The sequence below is a fragment of the Lycium ferocissimum genome, chromosome 4 (assembly GCF_029784015.1).
Source record: "Lycium ferocissimum isolate CSIRO_LF1 chromosome 4, AGI_CSIRO_Lferr_CH_V1, whole genome shotgun sequence".
Classification (NCBI taxonomy): domain Eukaryota; kingdom Viridiplantae; phylum Streptophyta; class Magnoliopsida; order Solanales; family Solanaceae; genus Lycium; species Lycium ferocissimum.
The window spans coordinates 30,997,340-31,022,746 of record NC_081345.1 but is presented as its reverse complement, the minus strand read 5'-3'; the positions used below and the strand labels follow the sequence as shown (position 1 = coordinate 31,022,746).

Sequence of the window (25,407 nt, the reverse complement as noted above, 5' to 3'; positions counted from 1 at the left end):
GAACAAAGAATCTTCCCAAATCTGTCTCCCCTTTCTCGCTTTCTTCTAAAATAAGTCTTCAGGGGTGGGGTTGTATCATTTAGAATTTTCTTTACATAATTTAGACAATAGTTTAAAGACGTTATTAATTATTAATCAAGTTTAGGTATATAGCAGTCAAGGATAAACACCGTTAAGATATGTTAATTAAGAAGATTCCAGCGGTCTTGTTTAATTTTTCCGTTCACGTTATTGTTAGTTGTAGTTTTGTTTTTAGGCATACTAGTTAATAAAAAAGGAAGTCTACCTTGTTAGACGAGTGTGATGTTTTGATGATTAACAAATATAATGTACTTATTAAATTGATTGAGTGATTAAGTTGTGAAGGTTCTATGACCAAAAATGTGTATTGACTTTGAAATCGTGAAGTTCAATATACACGGTTTGATAAAGATAACTTCCAATAATGGAACAATCGTGTTAATTGTTTACTTGTGTGGCTTCAAAATTTAACTTAAGATAGTAACTTACCTTCCTTATTTTTCAAATATTAATTCCACTTAATACAATCAGTTACCTATAGTCACGTTTAAAAAAACTTAATTGGTGGTGTTAAAATTCTTTATACTATTATCATTATATAAAAGTTAATTACTATCGTTAGCGTTGTGGTCAAATTTTGTGATAAAAAGAAACATCAAAAAGGTATGGTGAGAGTACCTAATTAGGCTCTTGACCCCTCGAGTCCCGAGATAGAGAAAAGGAATAAAGTTCAATCCCATTATCGTTTTTTTTTAATTTATTAATAAGTTTGGGATGGTTAGGGAGTCAGCCAATTACTAGGAAATTATTCGATACTGAAGTGTGGTGTGCAACTAATGATGAAAGTGATTGGTGGTACTGTTAACTAGTAGTAGAGGTGCTTAGAGGTAGAGGTGATTGATTGTGGTGATTTGCGGAAGTGGTTGATGATTGATTCATATTCAAGCCTTAGACAGACTTTTATAAAAAGAACCAAAGCCTTTTAAGGTTGAGGTTTAAGGTAGGTAATTTCGACAGTAGTTCGCCATATATTTGAGGCTCTTCATAAAGAAAAAGTTTATTCACATTTGATGTTTACTCCAAACTGTGCAATAGTTTATCATAATTAAGTGATAATATTGAGGAGAGAATGATCAACTAACTAATCAAGTGATAATAATATTTATAGACACATACAATATATTCATTGAGTTGATGTGAAAATCGGTTGTAAATAGAATGTCTTGGTAGAGAAAGGGAGAAATGGAACTTGGCCACCAAAGCAGAGTCGAATATTACTCGACCAATGCCGTGTTCACGAGGCCGGCCAGAGGGCCAAGCTGCTGAATCGGGGGCTTTAGGCCCCAAAATTTTGGGGGATCCATTTTTTTCATTCGGTGTTCGTATCTGTATTGAATTTCCCGATTAATTTTATTTCGAGACACACAAGCTTGATTAAAGAGAGAATCGCTTCCTAGCAAGATTTTTTATATTATGAGGCTTGAATCCAAGACATCTAGTTAAAGGAGGATGAGGCATAGTATTTACCTATAATAGATTTATACGTTAATTTTTCTTTTAAAAGACATTGAGCAGAAAAAACAAGGCTTCCCGCTAAAGTTGGCTTTAGGCCACCGATCTTATTGAGCCGCCCTGCGCGTTCAACGTAACATATCGCTGCAGTGACACATGACTAAAAGGAATAACATGTGCAGTGCGAGTTTGATTATCATACTATACTAAAAGTGGGAAGCTACTAATGTCAAAGTTGAATTACCAAAATGCCATTAAAAATTAAACAACCATTTTACCCCTCATGTAGACAGTACTCTTAAAACAAAATTATTCTTTAATTTCTACATTTATGTACAAAAATGTAAAAATTATACTAATTATGTCTTTAAATCTTTCCATTATGTCAAGGATAAATACCCTTAAGATATGTTATGAAGATTCCAGCGGTCTTGTTTAATTTTTCCGGTCATGTTATTGTTAGTTGTAGTTTCGTTTTTAGGCATACTAGTTAATAAAAAAGTAAGTCTACCTTTGTTGACTCGTGTGATGTTTTGATGATTAAGAAATATAATGTACTTACTAAATTGATTGAGTAATTAAGTTGTGAAGGTTCTATGAGCAAAAATGCGTATTGACTTTGAAAGCGTGAAGTTTTAAAAGTTCAATATACATGGTTTAATAAAGATAACTTCCAATAATGTAACAAGCGTGTTAATTGTTTACTTGTGTGGCTTGAAAATTAACTTAAGATAGTAACTTACCTTCCTTATTTTTCAAATATTAATTCCACTTAATACAATCAGTTACCTATAGTTTCGTTTAAACAACTTAATTGCTGGTGTTAAAATTCTTTATACTATCTTTAGCGTCGTGGTCAAATTTTGTGATAAGGGAATCAGAAAGTTCTCAAAAACTGGGCGGGTGGGCTTTTGGGCACACGGAAAAAAGAAACATCAACAAGGTATGGGGGCCCCATTTTTTGGGGGCCCCATTATTTTTGGTCCGGTGTTCGTATCTGTATTGAATTTTCGATTAATTTGATTTCGAGACACGCAAGCTTGATTAAAGAGGGAATCGCTTCCTAGCCAGATTTTTTATATTATGAGGCTTGAATCCAAGACATCTAGTCAAAGGAGGATGAGCATAGTTTTTACCTATAATAGATTTATATGTTAATTTTTCTTTTAAAAAACAGTGAGCAGAAAAAATAAGGCTTCCCGTTAAAGTTGGCTTTAGGCGACCGATCTTATTGAGCCGCCCTGCGTGTTCAACGTAACATATCGCTGCAGTGACACATGACTAAAAGGAATAACATGTGCAGTGCGAGTTCGATTATCATATCATACTATACTAAAAGTGGCAAGCTACAAATGTCAAAGTTGAATTACCAAAATGCCATTAAAAATTAAACAACCATTTTACCCCTCATGTAGACAGTACTCTTAAAACAAAATTATCCTTTAATTTCTACATTTATGTACAAAAATGTAAAAATTATACTAATTATGTCTTTAAATCTTTCCATTATCTATCATTATTGTATTATTTAAACCACTAAAATATAAGATACTCACCAATATACAAATATACAATTAATAGCTTGACTACGTGATCTGAACATGAGGGCAACTGAAGAGACTAATTAAACTGCATTAGTAATTATGCAATTAGTATTATTCTCGTGGATGTATCATGTATGTAAAACCTTAACGTTTTTTGAGTTAACTTTTCATTTTCTAAAGCTTGGCTGTGTAAATTCCTAAATGAGTTTGGATGTTATTTGTGGCCTATAAATACATCATTTCGATTGAGAGACATATGCCTTCAGAATTTGAAAATGTTTGCGGAGACATTTGTTTTTATGGTGATGTCTTTTTGCATTCCCAACCTAACTTCATGAAATCTTGATTTGGTTAAGAAATGTTTACAAAGTTTCCATTTTCCGGCTTGAAGAACAAGCTGATCAAGTGTTGTTCATGCTTATTTCTTCCCCATTTTCCATGAATATTAAAGGCTGCATCTCATTACATATCTAATGGAACTCTATTTGAGATCTGTATCCTTACATTGTAGTTGCTCTTTTTATCCATTCCAATGGTACTGGTGGTTTCTGTTGAAAGTATGTCAAGAGTGCTCTTCCTTTATTGTTCTATACTCCCTTGCCCTTTCATCTAAGAACTTCCATTCACCCTGCTTAAGTTGTTTTGTTTCTTCCTTATTTTTGGTGATAAACGCTCGAATTGGTCAGTATTGCGAGCAACATCTAGCATAGAGACGGGTTATAATAGTGGAGTATAAAGAATTGAGGTGCATGTGATATATTTTTGTATTGTATTGGTCATTTAGTGGACACAAGATATATGACGCTTAAACATCTATTAACTACAATTGGATAAAGAAAGACTTATGGCTGTCCAACTACTCAGAGGCGTATGTAGCATAGTATGTAGGGGTTGAACCCCTAACTTTTGACACTTGAGCATAAATTTATGTGTAAAAACCGACTAATATTGTAATAAATAATATATATGAACACTTAACTTTAAAAATATAATGGATTCAATGCTAAAAATCTTAAGTTTGAACCCATAGAGTTCAAATCCTGGATCCGCCTCTGCAACTACTTCCGTTGGCAAAAAAGATGAGATATAAATAAAGTGGTTTCCATGTGAGAAGTTATTGTAAATAACTCAACAATCACTTATTTATCCTAATTTGTTGTCATATATAGCACAATAACTACTAAAGTTTGGACAGTTTAAGGATGTGAAAATAGACAAATGTGATTGGATGTCTACGTGCAACACACGTGTTCAGAAACAAGTACTATTATATATGGTAGCACAAAGAAAGCTAACCAATAAGTATACAAGAAATTTAGGAAAAAGTTTTTCCGAATGGCATGTGTGGTGAAGATATGAAAGCACGCAACTGTACTATGAATACTTCTACGTGTCAGGCTGAGATTAGAATCAAAACATGATTTGGTTTTACATGTTGCAGGGCTTCCTACTTCATTGATCCATTGGAAACCTGACTTAACCAATCCCTGCAATGAATTAGGCCATAAACAAGACAGGCTCTATTCAGCATAGGGAAGCTAATATTAGCCTTATCCACAAAAACAAACGAGTTTAACGTTTTCTAAATCCAAATTCCCCTAATTTTGTTTAATCTGAATTTCTTGATCTTACCTAGTCTTGTTCTTATCTTTACACATTTACTAAATCAGCAGTTTTTCATTTCGAAAATCTCTATTTGGAATATGATGTGTTCAGATTATAATTTTCAGAAAAACTTTCCATGATTAATGGTATTTAGATGATATATTCGAAGAACGACGTGGAAAACTTTACTAGCCATTAGCCATTCGGATAAGATATAAACAAGAGTATTGGTAAACACAAAGAACAGCATATAGCTTCATACGATAAACTACAGAAGTGACAAGCTAAAATACTTGTCCGATCAAATATGCCCGATGAAAGGTACTGGCGCTAGCATTCATTTTTTTGCTGCTGCTTGTTCTACTCTAATATCTCATCTCTCATATCAGTTGGATCACACAGCTCCCATAACTGCACTCACTTCAATTTTTTGTACTAAATAGTCCTGTTGAGGAGTTCCTTATTTGCTTTCTTGTTTGAACAAAGTAAACCGACAAACCGTACCAAATCGATAAACCGAGAAAAAAATCCGACTAGTGGTTTGGTTTGCTGTTGGAAAAAAAAAAACCCGACCATAATTGGTTTGGTTTGGTTTTAGCTAAAAAAAATCAAACCGAACCAAACCAACGCGACATTACATGTATCCACTTTTTAAAATATTTTATACATAAAAATATTTATTTGTAATGTAATTTATAAATATTTCTTAAATTTTTTCATAGTTTTTTGTCTATTATCATATTATTTCAAGCTTGAACTTAGAATTTTGATTGTCAATACGTGTTTTATCCCATGGATGTTAGTAACTCAAATAAAGACCAAACAAAAACCAACTCAACACTAATGCTAACAAAAGAAATTCAATTCTACCATTAGGAATGACAATAATGTTGGATATCTATTCTTTAGCTTTGCATAATTGATTTAGAGAATGAAAATACATATATATAATTTTTTTCTTTGTCATGTAATTAATACTTATGAACCGACCGTACTTATTTTAGCATGACTTAGTATTTTTAGATTATGGTCATTTTCTATATGACTTATTAATTAGCAATATTTATTTTAACCGATTTTATTATCTTTTTTGTTAATATTTTAATACAATGTCATCACTCATATCACATTTTGTGTTATTTTCTTCGAATACACCTTAATTATATGGTTGAATCTTACTAGGACTAAAGAAATATTTGAAGTAATGGTGTCTATATGTTTTGTATGAAGACGATTCCGGAAAAACCCGAAAAAACCCGAGATTGAAAAACTCGAATTTTATTGATTTGGTGTATGAATTTAAAAATCCGACGCAATTGGTTTGGTTTGATATTTAAAAAATCCGAACCAACCCGATCCATGTACACCCCTACTAGCAATAGTTTAGTGCCTTTTTTTTTTTTTTTTTTTTTTTGGGAGAAAGATTGTCCTGATCCCATGCTTGAAATCAAGACCCACGTTGATTGAGGAAATGACTTGTGGTTTCCTTATATGGTCTTAAGAAATCCTCGCTCACGAGCTAGCTTTTGCGTTGAGTTAGACACAAGGTCCATTATTTCTTCACAATATGTTGAACATCATTCATCTTAGAGGAGGGAATACCAGTTCTTTTAGGTGGTGTGACTAGCATGATATTTCAAACTTTGACAGGATTAAAGGATCTGCAAAATGAGTATAGGTCAACCTCCCTCAGTAAATGCTACCAGCAGACTCTGTTCTATTGGCAATATATATTGTGCAAGAATCTTAAAACACAATTTACAACCAATTAATCTGTCCGAATGGAGTGGACAAAACCCCCAGATACAAATATCAAAACATACTCACATTAAATGCCCCAAAGACTAATCCTAACTAGATATATAGAGGATACATACTTTTTACAGCAAACAACTAAGCGAACTGTAAAGTCTGATATGATAGCGGGCTGGATAGTGGCGACATGCTGGAGGGAACAAGGAGATGTTTCTTCTTGATTTGGCTGATTGGTTTCACCTCACCTGCTCTTCGAAAAGTTCTGAAGAAATTGGACTCGGTCAAATGCTTCCCAAATCTTTGTCTCCCCTTTCTCACTTTCTTCTAAAATAAGTCTTCAGGGGTGGTGTTGTATCACTTAGCCTGTATTCGAAGTGAATCGTCTATCTTAGATACCTTCAGGGAATAGCAATTCTTTTCAGGTGGTGAGATTTGCTGTGATGAGTCACACATTGACAACATTTAAGAAAAGAAGGCTGATAATAGGCTTGACTCTCTGACTCTCTAGACAGAGACATGCATAAATAGTTTGTTTTGCATTAACTTGAATATCCAAACAAAAATTATGTCAACAGAAGTTTTCTATCTGAGCTACATCTACTATAAGAAAAAAGCTTGCCTACAAAAGCACAGCACAGATGCCTGAATGCCTCCATAGTCAATTGCAGGAGAAGGCATAATTATTTTAGGAAATAGAGTAAATTCTTCCCAGGGAGAAGAAACCTGGAACTATTCTCAGAGCAGCAAAAGAATATTGATAGGTTAAGATGCAGGGGTGAATGCAGCCTACTAGCTCTAGGTTCATCTGAACCCAATACTTTTGACGCGGAGCATAAATTTATGTGTAAAATTCAAAAATTCACTAAGATTAAAATGATTAGTATGTCTGGACCCATAATTTCAAATTTTTAATAGGTTGAATGCTAAGAACCTTAAAGATTGAACCATAGAGTTAAGATCCTGGATCCGCCTCTGATGTCTTTGGACGACTTCTAACAAATAATTTGGCAGGTACAAGGGAAGCACGACAACAAAAGCTCGATATCCTAAACGTTATAATGAAAGTTAGAATCAATACTTACGTAACAGATGAAACAGCAAGGCCTTGAAAGTCTATTCCATGGTCCTGTACAGATTGCAGCGAAAAGAATACCATCACAAACAGATAAAATGCAACACGAATATGAAATCTATCAGAGACAACATTATATCAGACGGGTAAAGAACCTTTTGAGATGAATTGTCTTCAAGCATCTCCCATCGTTCTTTATGTAGAGACAAGATTTCTACAATACCATCAACATATAAAACCTAAAAAGGAAACACCAAACAGCATCAGTAATTTAGAACTTTCAGGAGGAAGTTTTGCAAAATGTTAAAGCCAATAAAACATGGTTCAAGCTTAGATAAGATTGCTACTTCACGATCAGTAAATATTTCCCTTGGGTAGTCATGAATAAGATCTACAACAAACAGGTCTTCTGAACTGTAAGGTCGTACCTATATGTAAAAAGGGATGCATGTGACGGATCTTGAATTTGGATAGTTAAATAGACTGGGCTATTCCCAAGTTTATGTAAACCCATTTGACTCAACATGGAGATAGAGTTAGTTTTACTTAAAGATTTATTAGCAGTGGTAGGAGAATTTTTCTTGACTTAGTTTTTAACTGAAATTATTTTGATAAGAAACATATAATACAAAGATTCAAACAGATCGAGGATGTTGAATTATTATTATCAGTGTAATTCTTGTTTTTGTTGTTGTTGTTGTGGTGGTGGTGGTGGTGTCGTTGTACGTGCATTCAACATTCGAATATATCTCAAAATGGTAAGTGTTTAAAATAAAATGGAACATATAGAGTAACTTAAGAAAACTATGAATTAGAGAAATAATGATAAGGCTTCATAATGATCTCGTCACCTCATGTTTCCTTTTCACAGGATCAAAAGAAGAAATGGTTGCCTCGTAAAACCTACAAGAGAAACTTTAAGATGAGAAAATGTAGCTAGATTCTTCCTTCTTAAGCAAGATAAAGTAAAACTCAAACAGGTGGACATGAAATTGGAGATGTCATCTGATATGCAAAGAGCAAAATTATTTCACACTGAGCACATCCAAACTCGTCAGTAAAATTGTTCCACACTGAGCACATCCAAACTCGTCAACTTTTTAGATTGTTCTCTCTCACCGTGTTTCATTTGGAGAGGAATTGTGAGCCAATGATTACTTGCAAAAAGAATAATTTATAACATATTAAAGAAATAGAATAGTAACATTGCCGGTGCGTCAATTCCTGGAAAATCAATGGGCTAATACACACGACGGGTCTCCAAACGAGGGTCCTCGGTGTTTAGACCAAATAAATGGAAAAATAAGCTACGCCAGAGGCAGTAGATATCTAAAAAGGATAAATACTATGATCGATCAATTGCAGTGGAGGTTGTTGTTTGATAGGTGACTGATCCTTTTGAGAATGAAGAATGAGGCAGAGAGAAAAAATAAGGAAAACAGAAAAGGACCATGTGGTAGATAAATAGTAAGAATGGTCTTGAGTAATTGAAAAATGACATCTTGGAGCGTCTAAGTAATCATAGAAGGACGATATTCTTTCACATGCTTGTGATTAGAACAGAAAGGATAGTTAGTCTATCTAGAAAGCTACAGGTGTAATTCATAAATCTTTGGTTAGCCTAACCAAAAATATGTAACACAAGAAAACAGCAGCTTTTTAGACTAACGAGCTGCATTGTAAACTCAGGAACCCATTAACCACAAAAGGTTACAGTCTGGCTCTGCCTACGAATGACATCATATGCAGGAATAATATCTATGGCATGTTTTAGACCACAAGTTCCAAGAGTCTTTCTTTCTTAAAATCTGCGCCCAATAAAAAACCGTCACATAAATTGCGATAGAGGGAGTAACTCAAGAAATGCTGAATGAACCAAGGAATGACACAAGTCATAAATAAACACATGCTAGTATTCCGTCAATACCATCAAATCCAAAGACATACTGCACTATAATTAACAGGACAGACGATTATAATCCAAAGGCATAGCAGGCAAGCCAATATTTTAGAGCATAAACTCGATAACTGAAGGCTACATCAAGTTGCTGAAAAGTCTGTGCGTGCAGGATGGTTGGGTGGATGCATGGTATTAGTACAACAAATTTACAATGGTGTTGCAGTGCTCGCATCAATATTCTAAAGCACTTACTTTTCATCCAATGGCCACCAAACTTTTATTCTAGCGCCAACCAGTTCTTCACCGTAATCTTTGATGATACGAGGCCTTTTAGAGTCCTGAAAAAAAAAAAATTAGAATGAGTGCTTCCGACATGAAAGTACTCAGAACCACTTCTATTAAAATTCTTTTTAATCCCCTTATCACCCCCATGAAACAAAAAATTAGAACAAAATGCAAGCTTTATTTCATTGTCAGTTCTACAAAACTTTATTTCATTGGTATCTGCGATAATTCGAAAGAGGAAAAATGATTTTCTTAAAGTTCTGGCACATCAAAGAGCTAAAAACTAGTTTCCCGTGAAGGAAAGTTCTTAGATAAAGCAGTGAGGTAGCAAATTGTGAGACAACAAATCAGTATCTGAAGCATTTAAACATTTTACATCCATACATGCAAGCTCTGAGAATTGCATATATGGAGGTTACATAGACAAGAACTACAGCTATATATAGTGCTTTTGTCAGTGGGGTTACATAGACAAGACTTGCAGTATCTCTGACTGATAGTTTAGTTGCCTGTATAGCTCACAAGTGCAAAAGAGAATCGCAACAGGAAAGTAATTGATAATTTGTACATTGCAGAAATTAAATTAGCAAAGAGCTTGAGATAACTATTACTGAGCTGTTTTAGTGTCGACCTTATCTCCATGTTCTTCAATATTGTGCACTTTAATATTAGTTTTCTTCTGCTTCTTCTTCTGTTTAATTCCAGAAGAAGAAGTATCCTTTAGCTGCTTCCTATGCGTATCAACCTGCAGAGCTGGCTCACAAAATTAGGCATCAGAAGGACCAACTTTTTCAGGATGTACAGTATTTCATTTGCCATCCGATCAACAATAATACAAGAGAAAAAGAAAGAACGGAATCTGTGAGTACTGTTATCTATTCACATAAGAAACTGTTGTAGCTTACTAATTATAATTAAACGCGATAAAAGCACTCAGTCTCCTTGGCATCCAAATGCTCTTTTGGCCAAATATTGTGTTAGAGTGAATACTAGAATAACTGCTATCAGCATGAGATGCACTCTTCGTTAAAAATCATGCTGACTACATTCAACACTAGAGTATCTAACGTCAGCTGAGTGGAGTTATTCTAATATTCAAATCTGTCAGAGACAACAGTATATCAGATGGGCAAAGAACCTTTTGAGATGAATTGTCTTCAAGCATCTCCCATCGTTCTTTATGTAGAGTCAAGCGTTCTACCACACCATCAACATATACAACCTAAAAAAGAAACAGCAATAGAACCTTCAGGAGGAAACTTTGCAAAATGTTAAGCCAATAAAACATGGTTCAAAGTATATAAGATTGCTACTACACGATCAGTATATATTTCCCTTCGAAGGGTAGTTATGAATAAGGTCTACAACAAAGAGGCCTTCTAAACTGTAACGTCGTACATCTATGTAAATCTATGCTGCTTGGAATCTTCAAAATCCCTGCTGCACCCCTTGTCGACACGACATTGGTGTGGGGTCCACACCGGACTTGTCAACTTACCTTGGGTGCTTTGACTTACATCTATGACCGAGAAGTATAGATTGATTGGATATTTGGTTTGACTTTTAGGCTCATGTCATATATATATAGTTGTGTAAAGTATGAGAATGCTTTGCTATTACATGAGATATCTTATGAATAGAATATTAGGTACTTATAAAGAAGTAGATTTTATTAGATCAAGGAGGTTGAATTATTATTATCAGTGTAATTCTTGTTTTTTGTTGTTGTGGTGGTGGTGGTGGTGTCGTTGTACGTGCATTCAACATTCGAATATATCTCAAAATGGTAAGTGTTTAAAATAAAATGGAACATATAGAGTAACTTAAGAAAACTATGAATTAGAGAAATAATGATAAGGCTTCATAATGATCTCGTCACCTCATGTTTCCTTTTCACAGGATCAAAAGAAGAAACGGTTGCCTGGTAAAACCTACAAGAGAAACTTTAAGATGAGAAAATGTAGCTAGATTCTTCCTTCTTATGCAAGATAAAGTAAAACTCAAACAAGTGAACATGAAATTGGAGACGTCATCTGATATGCAATGAGTCAAATTATTCCACGCTGAGCACATCCAAACTCGTCAACTTTTTAGATTGTTCTCTCTCACCGTGTTTCATTTGGAGAGGAATTGTGAACCAATGATTACTTGCAAAAAGAATTATTTATAACGTATTAAAGAAATAGAGTAGTAACATTGCCAGGATCATGAGCCTGTTTTATAGAAGAGGCAGTAGATATCTAGAAAAGATAAATACTATGATCGATCAATTGCGGTGGAGGTTGTTGTTTGATAGGTGACTGATCCTTTTGAGAATGAAGAATGAGGCAGAGAGAAAAAATAAGGAAAACAGAAAAGGACCATGTGGTAGATAAAATAGTAAGAATGGTCTTGAGTAATTGAAAAATGACATCTTGGAGTGTCAGAGTAATCATAGAAGGAAGATATTCTTTCACATGCTTGTGATTAGAACAGAAAGGATAGCTAATCTATCTAGAAAGCTACAGGCACAACCAATTGTAATCCAGAGATCTTTGATTAGCCTAACCAAAAATATGTAACACAAGAAAACAGCAGCTTTTTAGACTAACAAGCTGCATTGTAAACTCAGGAACCCATTAACCACAAAAGATTACAGTCTGGCTCTGCCTATGACTGCCATCATATGCAGGAATAATATCTATGGCATGTTTTAGACCACAAGTTCCAAGAGTCTTTCTTTCTTAAAATCTGTGCCCAATAAAAAACCGTCACATAAATTGCGATAGAGGGAGTAACTCAAGAAATGCTGAATGAACCAAGGAATGACACAAGTTATAAATAAACACATGCTAGTATTCCGTCAACACCATCAAATCCAAAGACATACTGGAGTATAAGTAACAGGACGGACGAGTATAATCCAAAGGCATAGCAGGCAAGCCAAAATTTTAAAGCATAAACTCGATAACTGAAGGCTACATCAAGTTGCTGAAAAGTGTGTGCGCGCAGGATGGTTGGGTGGATGCATGTTATTAGTACAACAAATTTACAATGGTGTTGCAGTGCTCACATCAATATTCTAAAGCACTTACTTTTCATCCAATGGCCACCAAACTTTTATTCTAGCGCCAACCAGTTCTTCACCGTAATCTTTGATGGTACGAGGCCTTTTAGAGTCCTGAAACAAAAAATTAGAATGAGTGCTTCCGACATGAAAGTACTCAGAACCACTTCTATTAAAATTCTTTTTAATCCCCTTATCACCCCCATGAAACAAAAAATGAGAACAAAATGCAAGCTTTATTTCATTGTAAGTTCTACAAAACTTTATTTCATTGGTACCTGCAATAATTCAAAAGAGGAAAAATGATTTTCTTGAAGTTCTGGCACATTAAAGAGCTAAAAACTAGTTTCCTGTGAAGGAAAGTTATTAGATAAAGCAGTGAGGTAGCAAATTGTGAGACAACAAATCAGTAGCTGAAGCATTTAAACATTTTACATCCATACGTGCAAGCTCTGAGAATTGCATATATGGAGGTTACATAGACAAGAACTACAGCTATATATAGTGCTTTTGCCAGTGGGGTTACATAGACAAGAATTGCAGTATCTCTGACTGATAGTTTAGTTGCCTGTATAGCTCACAAGTGCAAAAGAGAATCGCAACAGGAAAGTAATTGATAATTTGTACATTGCAAAAAATAAATTAGCAAAGAGCTTGAGATAACTATTACTGAGCTGTTTTAGTGTCAACCTTATCTCCAGATTCTTCAATATTGTGCACTTTAATATTAGTTTTCTTCTTCTTCTTCTTCTTCTGTTTAATTCCAGAAGCAGAAGTATCCTTTAGCTGCTTCCTGTGCATATCAACCTGCAGAGCTGGCTCACAAAATTAGGCATCAGAAGGACCAACTTTTTCAGGATGTACAGTATTTCATTTGCCATCCGATCAACAATAATACAAGAGAAAAAGAAAGAACGGAATCAGTGAGTACTGTGAATCTATTCACATAAGAAACTGTTGTAGCTTACTAATTATAATTAAACACGATAAAAGCACTCAGTCTCCTTGGCATCCCCATGCTCTTTTGGCCAAATATTGTGTTAGAGCGAATACTAGAATAACTGCTATCAGCATGAGATGCACTCTTCGTTTCAAATCATGCTGACTACATTCAACTCTAGAGTATCTAACGTCAGCTGAGTGGAGTTATTCTAATATTCAAATCTGTCAAAGACAACAGTATATCAGATGGGCAAAGAACCTTTTGAGATGAATTGTCTTCAAGCATCTCCCATCGTTCTTTATGTAGAGTCAAGCGTGCTACCACACCATCAACATATACAACCTAAAAAAGAAACAGCAACAGAACCTTCAGGAGGAAACTTTGCAAAATGCTAAGCCAATAAAACATGGTTCAAAGTATATAAGATTGCTACTTCACGATCAGTATATATTTCCCTTCGAAGGGTAGTTATGAATAAGGTCTACAACAAAGAGGCCTTCTAAACTGTAAACGTCATACATATGTATAAATCTATGCTGCTCGGAATCCTCAAAATCCCTGCCGCACCCCTTGTCGACACGACATGGGTGTGGGGTCCACACCGGACTTGGTCAACTTACCTTGGGTGCTTTGACTTACATCTATGACCGAGAAGCATAGATTGATTGGATATTTGGTTTGACTTTTAGGCTTATGTCATATATATATATATATATAGTTGTGTAAAGTATGAGAATGCTTTGCTATTACACGAGATATCTTATGAATAGAATATTAGGTGCTTATAAAGAATTAGATTTTATTAGTTTTAATTCAACGACTTCAATTAATCGGAATCTATACTCTATACGTCATAAACCTGACCTTATAAAAAAATACTTTATGTATCGTAATATACATTTATTGGCCGTATCTAAGCACACGTATCCGCACTCAGATCCAGACAACCGAATCTTAAATTTATGTGATTGAAGATTCTAGCTCTAGATTTGTGCCCGAATCCAAGCAATATAGATGTAAAATTTATGTAGAAGATGTTGAATTTGAATAGTTAAATAGACTTGGCTATTCCCTAGTTTATGTGAACCAATTTGACTCAATATGGAGATAGAGTTAGTTTTACTTACAGATTTATTAGCAGTAGTAGGAGAATTCTTTTTAGTTAGTCTTTAACTGAATTTTTTTTGATAAGGAAACATTTAATAGAAGGGTTCAAACAGATCAAGGATGTTGAATTATTATTATCATTGTTAATCTCTTTTTGGCTGTGGTGTGGTGGCGGTGGTGTTGTATGAGCATTAAATATTTGAATATATCTGAAAATGACAAGTGTTTAAAATAAAATGGAACATCTAAGGTAACTTAAGAAAAATAGGAATTAGAGAAATAATGACAAGGCTTTATAATAATCTCGTCACCTTATGTTTCTTTTTCACAGGATCAAAAGAAGAAATGACTGCCTCATAAAACCTACAAGAGAAACTTAAGATGAGAATATGAAGCTAGCTAGATTCTTCCTTCTTGTCCAAGATAAATTAAAATCCGAATTGATAGAAATGAAATTGAAGATTTCATCTGACACACAATGAGCCAAAATATTCAGTTTCTAAACTACAGTCCACACTCCACACTGAGCACATCCAATGTAACCCATCAACTTTTACATTCTCTCTTTCAGTGTTACAATTGTAGAGGAATTGTGAGCCAATGAGTACTTGCATAAAGAATAACTCATAATGTATTAAAGAAATAGAATAGTAATACTTCCAGAAACATAAGCCTGTTGAGTGTGATTAGTACAGCAAATTTACAATGGTGTTGCAGTCCTCACATCAATATTCTAAAGAACTTACGCATCATCCAATGGCCACCAAACTTTTATTCTAGCGCCAACCAGTTCTTCACCATGATCTTTAATGGTACGAGGCCTTTTAGAATCCTGAATGAAAAAATTAGAGCCATGACTGCATCAGACATGAAAGCACTCAGAACCACTTTTAGAATAAAAGAATAGGGTCTAAAGAGGAATCACCATCAGTTCTATGAAATCTAATGAAATAAAGGAAATATTGGTATCTGCTCTAAATTCAAAAGAGGGAAAATGATTTTTCTGTAAGTTCTGTCACATTAAAGAGCTAAAAACTAGTTTTCCTATGAGGGAAGTTCTTAGAAAATTTAGTGAAGGCGCGAAATATAAGATACCAAATCAGTATATAAAGCGTTTCAACAATTTACATCCATCCATACATACAAAGCTCTGATAATTGCATATATGGAGGTTACACAGATAGGAATTACATCTACATATACTGATAGAGCAGTACCTCATGTTTCCCTGTAGCCGACTTCCTCCCGGATTTATAATTAGTACATTTGTTTAAGTGGTTTTCATCTCTGTCTGATAGTTTAGTAGCCTGTACAGCTCACAAGTAAAAAAGATAATTGCTAAAGGAAAGCAATAACTTTTACATCGCTAAAAATAAATTAGCAAAGATTTTGAAACTATTACTGAACTGTCCTGGTGTCAACCTTATCTCCAGATTCTTCAATATTGTGTATCTTAATAGCAAATTCGTTGTTCTGCTGTTTCATTCCATCAATTTGTTGCAGTGATGGCTCCTTTTCCTTGATGTTTCCTTCTTCATTTTTTATGCTAAATTCAGATTTGCTCTCTCTATCACAGTTGGAAACAGACTCAATCTTCCTTGAGTCCCTTCCTCGTTTTCTTTTGGCACATACGGAGCCCTTGGTTCTCTCTCCCGAAGTGAGACCTAAATGAAGAGAATCTTTTTTCTTGACTTGGGATTGTGACACATCTCCTGCTGGAACTAACACACCCAGGTGAGCATCCTCATTTGTCGGGCTCTCTTTTTTCTTGGGTGGACCCCAATGACCATGACTTCCACTGATAATATCAGGATTTTTAGATGCCGAACAACGCTGGCCACTACTACCTGTAAGTTTATTACTCCTTGAAACTACTTCTGCATTTGTTGCTGGTTGCACATCTTCTGGATTGTCAGGTTTCATGATGTTTGTTCTACAAGCATCCTTTAGCTTCTCCCTGTGAGTGTCATCCTGCAGTGCTGGCTCACAAAATTTAGCTTCGGACGGACCAACTTTTACAGGATGTACAGTATCAGGTGCATTTTCATTTGCCATCTGATTAAAAAAAATACAAGAGAAAAGAAAGAATGAAATCTGTTAATACTGTTAACTATTCACATACGAAACTGTAGTAGCTTACTAATTATAATTAAACACTGTATTACATAAGCTAGGGAGAATAACTTGTGTATTATTCCATTATGTAAGAAGTACATATACAAATACAATGAGCTCTTATTAAGGAAAGCTAAAGAAGGAAAGAATCAAAAGACATCCTATTAGATCCCTACATATTTGCTAAGCTATGTACATTACACCTAAAGGTGTCTATGTTCATTCTGGAGCACTCCCCTTCAAGTTGGAGCATAGATATTGATAGCTTGTTACAAAAGCAATCAACTCGAGTTCCATTCAATGCTTTTGTGAATAAATCAGCTAGTTGCTCTCGTGTCTTCCTGAATCTTTTCACGAATAAAATGACAGTCAACTTCAATATGTAAAGTTCTTTCATGATACACCGCATTTGAGGCAATATGAAGAGCAACCCCCTTCATGCCCAGGCCCAACTAGAACGTGGATCGGGAGCCCAAAAGAGATGGACCTGGCTCTGATGCCATATATAAAGATATGGCGCTTGGGCCTAACTCAACCCCAAAGGCTAGCTCATGGCGGGAGGATTAACCAAGTCCATATAAGCAGACCACCAGTCCATTCCCCAACCAACGTGAAATTCTAACTCACTCTAACAAACACGATAGAAGCACTTAGTCTCCTTGACACCCCCGTACTCTTTTGGCCAAACATTGCATTTTAGCCAATACTAGAATAACTGCAATCAGCAAGAGTGCACTTTTTGTTTCAAATCTTGCTAACTATATTCAACGCTAGAGTATTCTAACGTAAGTTGAGTGGAGTTATTCTAATGTTGGCTCTAACTATTCCTTTGAGTGATGTATGTTCACAATAAGAATATTTGGCAAGAGTATGCAAAGGAGAAAAGTTGAGTGGAGTTATTCTAATGTTGGCTCTAACTATTCCTTTGAGTGACGTATGTTCACAATAAGGAAATAAGGATAATTGGCAAGAGTATGCTAAAGAGAAAAGTTCGTTAAAAACTGTATGTTTCTATTGTTAAGACAATAACAGGTCTGGAACATCAGAGACTGCAGCAGGGTATATAATGATAAAAAATTTATTCACCTGTAAGAGAGGAAATCAGTTTTATTTTCTTTCACTAGTGCAAGACGGATGCATCCAGATTATAAATCTTCCAGTTAAATTTGCCAGACACCATGAGACAGAAATATATGTTCTCTTAACAGTACTATGTCTCTGACTGCAACTAGAGAGGTTAAGGTTGGAAGACTTGCATTATTTGAAAAACCCACATTCCTAGCCTTTCAAATAGACCTAATACCTGAGAAGAACGATGACTTCCTCATTTGGACATACTGTAAACTTCCACTAGCTTTATTTTGAAGTGTTATAGAAATCTTAAGTCAAATCATCAGAAATCCCGCCAGTTAAGGGGTGGCACTCCTGCAATTTGTGTACCAGTAGCGTTCCCTATATTAACTCTTATGTTTTTTTAATCATCCGACAAACCAAAAGAAAATAAAATAAAAGGTACATCTTCATGTTGCCTCCTTGGGGGTTCGAAGTTTGGTATCTTTTTTTATTGTGTCATGTACTTTTCAAATCTAACTGCATATAATGATACCATTTTCTGTGCAATTTGACAGTGGCAACTGGCAACCATGGTGCTAATTATTTTTTTGAAACTGGTAACTGACCATGGTGCTAATTATACTGCACTAGGTTTAGGCCTAAGCAAGATAAAAATCTAATTCCAAGGCATAATGAACTAAGGATGTGGTTGGCATGTATTTGGAGCAAAACTGCAGGAATGACACAGAGGTTCTAGTTTTATCAACAAACATGAAGTTACTGAGGACCAATCTCGTCTACCATCCTGCAGAAGAATGAAGTAAAAGCCTACATTTTTAATAATGATGTTTATGCCCCCCTTGTATGTGTAAATGAATGCTTGGCTATATAGACAATGAAAGTTAAGTATCAACATTAAATGAAACCATCATATCAGTAAACACTTCTTTCAAGAAAAACAAGCAGCCGCTGTTATAGGTGTAGACAAGATAGTTATGGATACAACGTACCATTTCTTGTCCTTTTGGAATTTCATTGCATATTGAGGCAACAATTTCAGCACAATCATCAAGATTTAAGCTCATTGACATCAAGGCTTCTGCAAGATAAGGTTTAACAATGGCAGCACAGTCTTCCAGGACTTTCTCCCCCAATTTTGATGAAACTGGTGAAGCAATCTGGATAAAAGAAAATACTGGATTAGGAAAGTGCCGAAGAAATATTTTTAACAAAAAGGTTCACAGGAGATTGTTTATTGCCTGATTTTCCTTTTTGACACTATCAAGAAGGGGCCATAGAAGCTCTACTGAGAGTTCATCACTGTCTTCGATGAGCTGAGTCATGATTTCCTCCATCTTAGTGAATACATTATGAGGATGATAGGGCCTTCATAGAAAATATAACATAAATATTAACCATAGCCAGCAACCGTCAGAGAAATATTATCTCCAGAATAACCTTATTCTCATCCACTGGGATAAAATGATATGATTTACAATGTCAACAGCCTCCTACATGTTTGTCCAAAGGGTGTTGATAAATTATATTATGTGGCTAGTCTAAAAAACTTTCTTCTGTATATATACTATATGTTGAATTCCGTTGGCTTCTTTGCGTGCTTACTTCTTTATTGTACTAAAAAAATCTTGATTTCGAAATGGTTTGCCATCTGAGATGAATCTATTATTTCGATTTGCTATTTGTTATACTTTGACTTCCCTTGGTGAAAATCCTCGCTCCGCCACTGTCAGTGCCAAACGGATATTGTGTGATTTGGCTTATATATAGACATGAGAAACCACAACCATGATAATATATTGCAAAGGTCATAAAGCATATTCATTGATGGCTATAGGTTCATCTCAATGGATAGGCATATCTAAATTCAAAGCACACTGCAACATCCTAATGAAATTTATATTTCACCCAATCATAATCTAAAGTTAGTGGACTACATTGCATGAAAGAACTGAACCAAACTCTACATAACATTGAAGAATGAGAGACTGATGATAATAGCCATGGGAAAGAGAATTTTGACAGAATACCTGATGATCCCGAGGAAAAGTTTGAATATCTCGATAACTAAAGTGTCATATTCAAGGTCCAATAACATCACACAGGCCCTTAATTTAGCAACACTTTCAAGAATTTTCACCACCGCATAGTAACTGCGGCCAGAAACATCAGATAACTTTTTCAATGCCATTACAGTATGCTGGAAAATTTCCTGAGATTTGTGAATACATGCATGTGAAAAGAAAATGTGAATGGCTGTATAAGTTCCAAACAAAGAAATTGGCCTGCTTTAAAAAAGGAAAGGATAAATTAGAATGGTATATTTCTACCTTCATTTGTTTATCATTATCATAAGGGTGCTGCGGGGCAGTTATTCTACAAAGTTCAGTGATACAAGAGACAACTGAAACTTTGACATCTTCGTTCATATGCCTCAAAAGCTCATTGCCAATTAATGCTTTCATTACAGGTTGAAGTGCGCTTCTCGTCGAATCAGAAGGGCGTTGACCCACCATTATCAATATGGATTCAACTTTCTGAAGAAAAGGGGAAAATGGAGGAGTTAGCTAGCAATTCATGCTTAAATTATCGACATATGAGCAAACAACTTTAAGAAACTAATATACTCGTAAAATTGGGAAATGCAGTTGTAGTTTTATAAACGGTAAGCCATAAATTGCATGAATGTAGCGATAAATAGATTGTCGCTTCCATTTTCAAGTCAAAAACCATTACAGTAAAACTGCAATTCCCACTTTCATCTCATTTTTATGCAATTCCATCTGATTCCATAATTAACCTACCATTATCAGTAAATGATTCAACTTTCTGACCAAAAGAGGGGGGATTGAAATAAAAGGAGTTAGCTTGATATAATGCCTAAATTAATGGCATACAAGCAAACAACTCTGAGAAACTAATATACACATTAAATTGGGAAATGCAGTTGTAGTTTTATAAATAGTAAGCCCTAAACTGCATGAATTTAGCGATAAACAGATTGTGGCTTCCATTTTCAAGTCGAAAATCGTTACAGTAAAACTGCAATTCCCCCACCACCTCATATAATATGCAATTCCATCTCATTCAATATTTAACAGCAGTAAATACATTCATTTAGAGATAAAGAGCTAGTCATCCTGCTAGACAGTGTAAGAGCATTCAAATACTTCTGTGCAATGACTATTAACAAATACTAACAGAGATGAAACTAAGGCTTCGAATTCACATGGTTACCCCCGGAGAATCCTAGGAAACGGAAGGTTGTCTACTTAAGCTGGTGTTTCCTATGTAAGGAGGATGGTGGGGACGTGAATCATAATTTGTTACATTGCAAGCTAACCACGGAGTTATGGCGGGAAATCCTTAATTGGTTTAGCGTTTCTTGGTAATGCCAAGATCCGTAAAAGAGTTGATGTTCAGTTGGAAGAGTGGGGCTAGGAGAAGAAGGCTCAAGGCGTGGAATGTTACTGCTCTCTCTTTAATGTGGGTCATTTGGAAAGAGAGAAATAGGAGAGTTTTTCAAGGGGTGGAGATGAGCTTTCCTCAATTGAGGAGTAGTCTCATATCCCTTATTTTCTTTTGGTGCACATAGTTCCTGTTTGTATAGTAGGTTTCTCCTTTTTTGGTATGCCACTTGTATACGGCCATGTTTGCCTTGTTATTATCAATGAAAACTTAATAAAAAAAATTGAACTAAGGCTTCAAGATCTATCTAATTTACAGAAAACCATTGATACTATGAGTCTTTCCATTAACAAAACATAACAAAATTCAGAAGCTAGCTATCACTACAAACAGCAGCAAAGACAAATAAAAATTTGATGTTTACATGAAGAAGGTTGAAGAGCTCATCAGTGGAAGAGGGAGGATTCATGAGCTGAATTCCATAAGCTGTGAGCTCCTCTTCCAGTGAAGCAGTACAGGAAGAACAAGAAGCAGCCATTCATTCAGTCTCAAAACCAAGAACAACCAAAAACAACACTTGAATGAAAATAGTGTAGCAAATTGATAAATACCCTCAGTGAAGAGAGTGAAGTGGAAAATGGCAAGCATGCAGTGGTCAATTCCTACAGGATTCTTTCTTGGTTATTGTGCCTGTTTGTTTTTTTGTGCCTAATTTGAGGTTTGGAATCCGTGATTTTTTTTAGTGGTTTTTTGTTAGTACTTTTTTCCTGTGCTTAGTTCTATGCAATGGCGCTATCAACGTGATTACGCAAAAGTACAAACAGAGCATATTGCCAAATTGGGAGTTTCAACTTTGCTGTTGAAGTGAGAAATCACTGATGAGAGGAATTGACAGGTTTATCCTTTTGATGATTTTTGGAACTTGAATACTTGGGGGTAGTGTCATGTTTGTCCGAGTACGTCTAATTTTGGAAAAGTACCATGTTGTAGGCAGTATAATGGCGCCTGATTATCCTCTTCAAAATTTCCACTTTAGGATTTTATTACGTATTAGGTGTTGTTTGAAGGAAACAGAATAACGGCAACGTAGATCTTGCTGCTAATTGTACATGAAATACGGTAAATCTTGATGGCTTTTGCAAATGTTAGATTCTGATTACAGTCTCCCGTTGAGGTTAAATTTTACAAACAATATTAGGGGGAAGGGAGAAAGAAAAGTAAAGCCTAACGCTTATTCCATCAAAGTCGTAAAATAATGTAGATTGCAATAACAATCTTTAAGAGAAAAACAATGAGAAAAACAATAACAATGAGTTGAACTCTAATGATGCATATGAAATCATAAGTTTTAAGTAGGCCAAATACATAAGCAGCCCCTTATAGTTGTCACGATTTCTCATTTGATACACACTCAACTATAAACTTTGAACCCCTTATATTTAAAATTAAAAAAAAAATTAGATACCTAAAATAAATATAAAGTGTATCTACTGAGCACCTCTAATAATCAGTCAAAACAATAAGAAATCATTTGGTAGGAGGGATAGGATGAGATGGAATTAATCCCATGAAATTAGAATTATCTCTCGGTGGGATAAGTTATCTCAAACTCCTGAGGTGATTGTGATACACACGCAGCTGATTTAGACACATGGCCTTTGAACCCACTTATATTTAAAATTAAAAAAAAATTATGAATCCCCAAAAAATGTAAAATCTATTTTCACTTTCACACCCACCCCTGCAATGTCATTTTCCCACTCCCTCTGTTACATCGTCTCCCCCAACCCCACCACCTCCACTAACGTAGACTCTATTCATTTTCTTTGGGATGCTATTAATTAAATTGTTATTACAAATCAACCATCTCATTAGAACAAGATGTGCTACCTACCAACAGAAGGAGCAAGATTTGCTACCTAACAACGGAAGGACTTTAAATTATACTTAAATAATTACCTAACTCTAGGTAGTAAACAATGGTGGAACCTAAGAAAGAATGTGCGTTTCTTTCTTTAAAAAATATATGACGATCTTACAAAGTCTGTGCGTTTCTTTCTTTAAAGAATATATGATGACCTTATAAAATCTATCTTAATTAACTTTTCATTTCATTATAATGAACTTCTGGATGAATAAAAACTACCCCCTTCCTTCTATTATACCATTGGGAGCACTAAATTATTGGCAGAATAATCTGAGTAATGATATCTTTTTCAATACGAGAAAAGGACTTGTTCCTCTGGAGATACCGGATTTGCTCCAAATATTTATTGCAATTGCCAATTGGAAAAATTGCCAGAAGAATAGGAGGAAAGGGGAAGGGTGGTGATGGTATTAATGGTACATTAATCTTACAAAACTTTCTTTAAGGAAACAACCATCTTATATTAACTTTTCATTTCATTAAAAAATAACACGTTTAAATCTTCTTAATGAATAAAAACTGTCCTTCCTTTTATTAGTTACATGTAATTAAATGAACCATAAGGAAACAATGATATCCAAACAAAGGTTTCATTAATGTTGCTCAAATATTTATTTGATATTCACTAAAAAACTATTACGTAAAAATTGTGTTGTATTATATTATCAAATTAAACCCTAAACCGTGCGGGAAAAAGTTAATCTTGTATTAATATGGTTTGTAAAACGTTATTGTGTTGTATTATATTGATGTTTGAATAATGTTTGAATCAGTATCGTTTGTTGTCGTTTAATAACATTTGTATTGTTTGGTTTTGGAACCTAAGAAAGAATGACGGTACTATATAATAACTTGTAAGTTTACTAAAATACCCTTAACTCTTAATTATAAATTAATTTATATATACTATTAAAACTCATGTAAAGAATAAAATAGGAACTTTAAAAAATAAGTAGGTAATGGGTGTGGTGAGTGGTTGTGGGGGTGGGGTTAGGTGGTGGTGAGAGGTAGTACGTGTGCGTGGTGGAAGGGTGGGTGGTTGTGGGATGAGGGCGGGGGTGAGTTGTTGGGGGGTGGGGTTGGGCAGTGGTGAGGCGTAGTGGGTGGTGGTTGGGGTGGTAGGGGTGAGTGGCAGAGGAGTGGGGTAGTTGGGCGTGGGGGTGGGTGGTAGGGAGGGGGTGGGGTGGGGGTGAGTGTCGGGGGTGGGTGAGGGTGGGGTGGGGTGGATGGTGGAGGATGGAGGTGGGGTATAATGGAGAAATGAAATATGTAACTACGGAAAAATCACCATATTCGTGGTTACAAAAATTGGGACTTTTCATGGTTATATAATCATGGAATGAATTACGGATTTATAACAACATACCACATAATTTTAAAAATAATGAAAACAAACATGATTTCATAGAAAATCATACATTAATGAACCACGGGAAATCACCATCCAAACAGGAGGTTAGAGATAAGAGGAGAAAGGCAAAAGGAGAGAGAAAAAATATACTCCTTTTTGTTACTTTTCACGTGCTCCCTAGAGTACTGTTTGGCCTCAAAAGTGTTTTTTTTTTTTTGGGGGGGGCGGGGGGGGCGGGGGGGGGGGGGGAAGCATATGATATTTGAGGTCTTTGGTCATTTATTAAACGGAAAAGGGCCAAGTATATCCTGTACTATTAAAAAAAGTTTAAATATATCCCTCATTATATTTTGGATTTAAATATAGGGAAAATTTCAGTTATAAATAATTTATGGGTCAAAATTACATATTCATAGCTTATATTTTAAATTACAAACCTACAACCTAACATTTCATGACACAACTTGAAATAGCAGAACGAACTGTTTAAAATACTGTTTGTTTTCTATTAATGGGTTTCTGAATTACACAGTTTTAACTTGACTCCAACATTCTAAGTTAGAGATAAAGGGGGAAAATTGGGTCGTGATTCAATAATTCTGAGATATTTGACTCTTGTAATCTGAAAGCAGCATAAAATAAGACAAAAAGAACATCTTACTTTTTTTTTTTTGACATTTTTTTGTAGGGGCCGCGCGAACGCAGGTCCCTTTTGCAGAACTCATGTGCTCAACTGTTCATTCAA

At 35.1% G+C, this 25,407-nt stretch overlaps 2 protein-coding genes across 11 annotated transcripts in view; both read right to left on the bottom strand.

The window, feature by feature from the left end:
• LOC132052261 (cinnamoyl-CoA reductase 1) overlaps positions 1–25,407 on the bottom strand; it is a 54,155-nt gene that overhangs the window by 18,784 nt on the left and 9,964 nt on the right. The gene's annotated exons all lie outside the window — the stretch shown is intronic.
• Positions 6,352–22,282, bottom strand: LOC132052260 (sister chromatid cohesion protein PDS5 homolog D-like). 10 transcript variants are annotated; one of them, XM_059443715.1, is made up of 20 exons: positions 21,996–22,282; positions 20,307–20,513; positions 20,007–20,188; positions 19,218–19,344; positions 18,969–19,136; positions 16,198–16,845; positions 16,008–16,097; positions 15,537–15,622; positions 15,102–15,153; positions 13,942–14,025; positions 13,431–13,547; positions 12,769–12,854; positions 11,574–11,625; positions 10,833–10,916; positions 10,326–10,439; positions 9,662–9,747; positions 8,361–8,412; positions 7,665–7,748; positions 7,520–7,563; positions 6,352–6,800 (listed from the first exon to the last, which is right to left on the bottom strand). In XM_059443715.1, the coding sequence occupies exons 2-20, from the start codon at positions 20,490–20,492 to the stop codon at positions 6,752–6,754; spliced, it is 2,391 nt and encodes a 796-aa protein (XP_059299698.1). In that variant the 5' UTR covers positions 20,493–20,513; positions 21,996–22,282; the 3' UTR covers positions 6,352–6,751. The 10 variants fall into 10 exon arrangements, 9 of the variants coding, with proteins under 9 accessions (XP_059299698.1, XP_059299695.1, XP_059299693.1 ...); XM_059443712.1 differs by having other exon boundaries at positions 6,352–6,833; positions 21,809–22,280; XM_059443710.1 differs by having other exon boundaries at positions 21,809–22,280.

What these genes read in the sequence shown, in the direction of transcription:
- LOC132052260 (XM_059443710.1), bottom strand. Translation starts at nt 21,922, where the DNA reads ATGGCTGCTTCTTGTTCTTCCTGTACTGCTTCACTGGAAGAGGAGCTC. An exon ending in CTGTGAAAAAGAAACATAAG is followed by an intron (nt 14,026 to 15,101) that starts GTGACGAGATTA and finishes TTTCTTTTTTAG; the next exon opens with GTTGTATATGTTGATGGTGT. An exon ending in TTGAAGAACATGGAGATAAG is followed by an intron (nt 9,748 to 10,325) that starts GTCGACACTAAA and finishes TTTTTTTTTCAG; the next exon opens with GACTCTAAAAGGCCTCGTAT.